Genomic DNA, 6000 nt, shown 5'->3' with positions numbered 1-6000 from the left:
AGCTTTCATGGCACATGCAGTAGGGTGGTATAGTAGCATTAGTGCTGAAGAATAATTTTGAGATGAGACAGACAATGTTACACCAGAAGATAGTCTTTTTCTCAAACAGTGTGTGTTTGGTGAAGAAAAAATTACTATTTGGATATAAAGTAACAGCTTTCCACAAAACTCAAAGGTGTGCTAAAATGTGGGTGGGGTTCTGGTTTTGCTTTTTTCGTGGGTTTTGTGTTTGTTTGTTTCGGGGGTTAAGTTTTTTTATTTATTTGGGTTTTTATTTGTTTTTCTAGTTCTCGCCTGTAGGTATGATTTTAGGTAATTCCTAGAAGAGGAGCTACAAAGACTTATTACTCTGATTCTCAAAGGGAATGCGATTTGGTGGTGGTTAATGCCATAAGACATGGCACTTGTTTTCTCATGGCTCCTTTTGATCACTGCTGTATTACTATTTTCTGTTTCTTTTCTTTTTTTTTCCTCACCCACTAGAGTATAGGAATTATAATTGAAAGCTTTTTATGTAGTTGGTGCTTTAAATATTTCTTGGATGGTCTCTAGTGCCTCTAACTGCATCAGAAAGTAGCTTCTTCTTCAGTAGTGGCACTACTCTGGCTGTCTTTCTGCTACCTGGACAGCTACCTTTTTGAAAACCTGTAAGATTTCACTGGTTTTAAAATTCCTAGTTTTCTGTAAAAGAAGTATTTGAAATTCAGCTTGAAAGATTAAGTGTCAGTGGGTGATACACAAGCTTAAGAAAGATCACAGTTGAACAGTTCTCTTATATTTGCTGTTATTTGCTTTCAGGTATATGGTGTTATTCTGTTGTCGTGGTTGTCCTGTGCAGGCCAGGAGATCTGATGATCCTGGTGGGTCCCATCCATCTCAAGTATTCTGTGATTATATTCTGTGATTCTATGGTTGTGCAGAAATTGTTTGAAAAAATATTTATCTATAATTAGGAGAATTCCAGGCTTTATTTAGGCCCTTTTTTGGAGGGTAGAATTAAAAAGAAGAAAATATGACAGCATGATCATCCTTTGGATGACAGTTTTCTGCAGTCTGCAATCCAAATCACATTTGGCATGAAGACTTTTTAAATTATTTTTTATTATTATTTATTATGTGTATTCTGGCCTGGACACTTGAAGTTTTCAGCTGTGTAAAGCACTAGAAAGTGTGGCAAAACTGCAGGGCTACAATTCCAACAGATAAAAAGCAATAATGTAAGAAACCTGAAGATAAGAAAGTGCCTACTGCCATGCCTTCCTTGTGCTCGAAAAGCAGGTAAGTTGTCCTGGAGACAGTGAAGGCAACTTAAGGAAAATGTCACTCAATTTAGTAAACTCTGCCTTAAGTAAGAGGGGATATTGCTCCTGAAACACATCCTGCCTAGGTAGCATTACATAGCACAGACACAAGGTGTGGGGCATTGGTGCTTAAGGGCTCAGCTGCTGCAGTTGGTCACGCCAGGCTTCTCGCACCTAAGCCATGCCGCTGATGCTCCAATGCGGAGCTATAGGGTGATGGAATGCGGCTGCAAAGGCTGTCCTTGCTAACGCCGTCCCAACACAGCCAGACACCCCAATAAAATATGATGCACAGACACTCCCTCCAACTCCCAGAAAGAAGGTTGTAGCTATCTGGGGGTCGGCCTCTTCTCCCAGGCAACTAGCGACAGGACAAGACGACAGTGTTAAATTGTGCCAGGGTTGGATGTTAGGAAGATGTTTAGGTTCGATGTTAGGAAGAAATTCTTCACAGAAGGGGTGATAAGATATTGGAATGGACCGCTCAGGTAGGTGATGGAGTCATCGTCCGTGCACACGCGCAGGGAGAGACTGGACGTGGCACTGAGTGCCATGGTCTAGTTTACGTGGTGGTGTTCGATCATAGGTTGGACTCGATGATCTTTTCCAATCCAGTGGATTCTGTGACACGCACTCGCAACAAGTCCCTGCAGGGCCCTGCAGCCCGACCCCGCGCGGCCGTGACACCGGGGGGCCCCGCGGGCCCTTGGAGCAGCCCAGCGCCTCCGACTCGGAGCAAACAGCGCTCCCACTATCCCGGCTTTCCCGGGGGCCGCGCGGGCGGGGCGGGGCGGGGCGGCGCATGCGCCGTCAGCCTTGCTGCGCGCGGGTGGGAGGCGGTGCCGGGGCGGCCGTGCGCGGAGAGGGTGGCGGCAGCGCTGAGCACAAACTCCGGAGGGAAAGCGGCGCTGCCGGTCTCCGCCCCCCGCCCTCCACACACACCCCGTAGCGGGAAGGGGGAAGCGAGCGGCCCGCTCCCCCTCCCCCCCCGGTCCCGGCTGTGCACGGTCCTGCCCGGGGGCTCGGCGGCGGCGGGCGGTGTGCCCGTGGCGGAAGGCGAGCGGCGGGCAGCTGGGGCCTGGAGCCGTCGCTGCAGGAGGGGAAGAGCGGGGTGTTCCCGCGGCGCGGGTGGATGCGCAGCCCGGAGGGCGGCTCCTGCGGCGGCTCCTGCGGCCTCCCCATGGCTGTGCCCCGACAGTGAAGGCAGCGGGAGCCGCCTGTGTCCGCGCCGCGCCAGGAGGCGGCGCCGCCGCAAGCAGGGGGCGGGCGGGGAGGGGGATGAGCAGCGCCGCAGCCGCCGCCGCCTCTGCGGGAGCTGCCGCCGCCTGCGCCGGGGCCGAGCGGGGCTTCTCCTCCTCCTCCGGCGGCGCCGCTCCGGCCATGGGGCCCATGGGGCCCGAGGAGGGCTCGGCCGGCGGGCTGGGAGCCCTGCCCGCGCCGCCGCTGGGCTGCAGGAGCCGCTACCAGCTGCTGCTCTCCGGGAAGGCCCTGGCCGACAGATACCGGCGGATTTACACGGCGGCGCTGAGCGACAGGGAGCTGGGGAGCCACCCGGGCAGGTAACGCGCGCCGCGCTCCCTCCTGGCCCAGACGCGCAGCTCCGGCCGCCACCCCTCCCACCGCCGGCTGGGAGCGGCCCGGTGCGTGCACCTTCCTCCCTGCCGGCAGCCGCCCTCCTCAGCCTCCTCCCCGCCCCCGAGTCGGGCAGCGTGGGTGCTGCCGCTGCCATGTGGCCGCGGCCGCCGCGCCCCGGGGGACGGACGGAGGGGAAGGGGCGGTGATGTAACCCGGCGGCTGCCCAGGTGCCGCCCGGGCCCCGCCGCTCAGTTGGCCGGCGCTGCCGCGCAGATGGCGCTGCCGCCCCTTCTCCCGGGGCCCTCGGGGGGGGGAATTACCTGTACCCTCCCCTCCCGCGGGGGCCGTGGCCTCCGTCCCGCCCTAGTGTGCGGCCCAGCTCCATCCGCCAAGGATGGAGCGTGTCCATGCAGAGATCCCGGGCGGACCTTGCTCCGGCCGGGCCTGTCGTGCCCCGGAACGGGCGGTCTCTCCAGACAGGCTACGCAGGGCACCTGCGGATCCCGCTGCCGGGGTCGCCCGAGCGAGGGCCCTCGGCACCTCCCCATGTGCTGTGGCCGTCTCTAGCTGCCCTGCCTTGTTTTTTCTCCTCCTCTTTCGGTCATCTTCTCTGCCATCGCCGTGTAGGCGGCCTCCGTATCAGGAGGGAGGCAGCACCTTCCCGGGGAAGCCGGGAGGTTGGGGGATATGGTGCCGCCCCACCCAGCCTTCCCCCGGCGGTGGAGCCCCACGGGGCGCCCTTTCTCGGTGCTGCCGGCCGGCCCTGGGGCCGCAGCGGGTTCCTGTTGCTCCTCTGGCCGGGGATGCCGCGCCGCCCTGCCCTGCCTTGCCCCGAGGCGCGCACATGCCCGAATGTCAGGCGGGGCGGAGGTGCGGGTTGTGGCAGTGCGGGGACACGGGGGACGGGGGGAAAGGCGGCCGCCCTTAACCCGCAGCCTCCACCCCGGCCCGGGGGGACCCTCCCGGCCGCGGAGGCCAGGGCGGGGAGACCGGCCGGTGCCCGGTCTGGCGGTTCTGTGCGAGGAGCTCCCTCGTTGTGCCCGGGCGCTGCCCATTGTTTCCCTCCGGAGGTCGCTGAGGATGCGGGTGACACGAAACCGTCACCTTCCTGTGCTCTCAGCCCCTGCTGGCCCATAAGCTGTAATGTGGGTGGCCGGATCGCAAGGGGAGCTTGGAGTCACCGTTGTTTCAGTTTGCAAAGCAGGAGGAGGTTGGCTTGGGTGGCTTCTTCGGGTCTTCTTTTTTTTTTTCCCTGACTTGACAGCAGGGCTTATTTGTCTTCCCACCCCCACCCCTCGGAAAGGCTGTGTCTGGGAGTGAAATTAACATAAGAAACTGGAAGAATAACGTAATTTTCCCGATTTGCTTATGGCAAATGCTGGAAACGTGGGCTGTTATTGGTATTTGAAATATTTACAATTACCGAGTTGTTTTCAGAGTGTATGACAAGGAAACTATAGTTCTTTCTTCCCTTTTGTAGGCCTGTGTTTTCTTACCCCATGTATTCCTCAGTCTGGTGCTAATGCTTTTTCCTTTAATCTTTTCTTCCTGCTTTTGAGCTTTGTATCACTTAAACCTGGGACTACAAGTCCTGAGTGTAAGGATACTCCTAAATGCAAGGAAATCAGCTTTGCAATTGCTCCACAGTGTTCAGATACTTGTCTGAATTTTGCCTTAAGGGGTCTGTATTTTTTAAAGCTGTAATTTTGAATTTGTCATGTACCCTGTTTTTTTTGTTTCAGGATAATTCAACTGGTATCTCTTACAGTTGTAGAAAATGCTAGCTTTAAGTGTATGTAAATTTTAATGCTTCTCTTAATTGATGTTTTTGAGGTCAAATCAAAGAAGCCAGGCTCCTTGTACACAGCAGATAGGTTCTATTAAACTATTGGCAAGTAAATGGCAGATATTTAATACTGGTGAATACAGCCAATGTGCATTGTAGGACTTTCAAGAGGACGAATATTAATAATCATCTAGTTGCTCACTATCACTTGGTACTCACCTGCAATACCTCGTGTCAGACTGATGGCAGCCAAGGTACTGCTCGTGATCTCCACCCTTTCTCCATATTGGTGTGAAAATATTGCAGTTTGAGAACTTCAGCCACCTGGTAGACTTAAACAGAAATGGTCAAAAATGCTTTTTTACAAAAATAGTAGAAATCCCAAACATTTCCTAAAGAGATGCTTTAAAGTTACTTGTGGATGCAGTCTAGTTGCTAGGGTAGATAACATTGCCAGATACATTAATTGGAGGTTAGGATAATACAGTTTATGACAGGAGTCTTAACTTGATTTTTATATTTATGGAAAATCTGAAGCCCCTAATTGGTCAATAAGAGTGTTTGTGACTAGAAAAATATCTTGGAAGTAGCTTAAAAGAACCCCAAACAAATTGGCTTATGAACAGTAATAAAATGTCAAGAAGACTAATTTGAAGAGTGATAGTGCAACATATTTGCTATAGTTGATGCAGAATTTTTTTGCTTCAAGTCTGCAAAATTGTACTCTGCACTTCATGGGCCATGACCAATGCTTGCCTCAGTGAATGTTTTTATTTCAAGCCTAACTTTAATGTTTATGAAGAACTTGCAAGCAGTATGAAAATGCTTCTGTGTAGACAAGGAAATCAAACATTATGGAGATTATCTGAAAGTCACAAGTAAGATTAGTATCACATTTGGAAGGTGTTTGTGCTGGCTGTTGTCTGAAAGGATGAATGTCACGTGTTGAGTAGGATGCAGTAATTGGCTCTGAAAAAGAACTAGCAGTGCTTTGCATTTCCTCATGTGATATTGGCTCTGATGTTGTGAACACTGGTCTCTGAAGGAGACCATTCTGTTGGTGTGCTTGTTGTTCCTGCCACATTGACATAATATTTATATAGTCTCTTGCAGTAACAGATTAGAGACTCACTCTGGGTTAAAATTAACTTGGCAAAACTGGTTTGTTGTAATCCGGACTAATTCCCTGATCTGGCTCACCTTGTGATTGTGCTTGTGACAGCATGAGGTGAAGGGTTGCACAAAGATTTGTGTACTGAGAGGCGGGAGCAGAGAAACTTGTTTTTGTCACCAGTGCCAGCCTAATAATTTTTTGAACGGAAACAGAAAAAAGTACCT

General features: G+C 52.5%; 1 protein-coding gene across 1 annotated transcript in view; it reads left to right on the top strand.

The window, feature by feature from the left end:
- Positions 1-2155: 2155 nt before the first annotated feature.
- Positions 2156-6000, top strand: part of MYCBP2 (MYC binding protein 2, E3 ubiquitin protein ligase) — a 151842-nt gene continuing 147997 nt past the window's right edge. Inside the window, exon 1 of the mRNA XM_017829956.1 lies at positions 2156-2860. Coding sequence (XP_017685445.1) covers positions 2580-2860 — 281 coding nt within the window. The 5' untranslated portion in view covers positions 2156-2579. The remainder of the gene's footprint in view (positions 2861-6000) is intronic.

Source organism: Lepidothrix coronata, unplaced genomic scaffold (assembly GCF_001604755.1).
Source record: "Lepidothrix coronata isolate B3197 unplaced genomic scaffold, Lepidothrix_coronata-1.0 Scaffold172, whole genome shotgun sequence".
Classification (NCBI taxonomy): Eukaryota; Metazoa; Chordata; class Aves; order Passeriformes; family Pipridae; genus Lepidothrix; species Lepidothrix coronata.
This window is presented reverse-complemented; position numbering and strand designations above follow the sequence as displayed.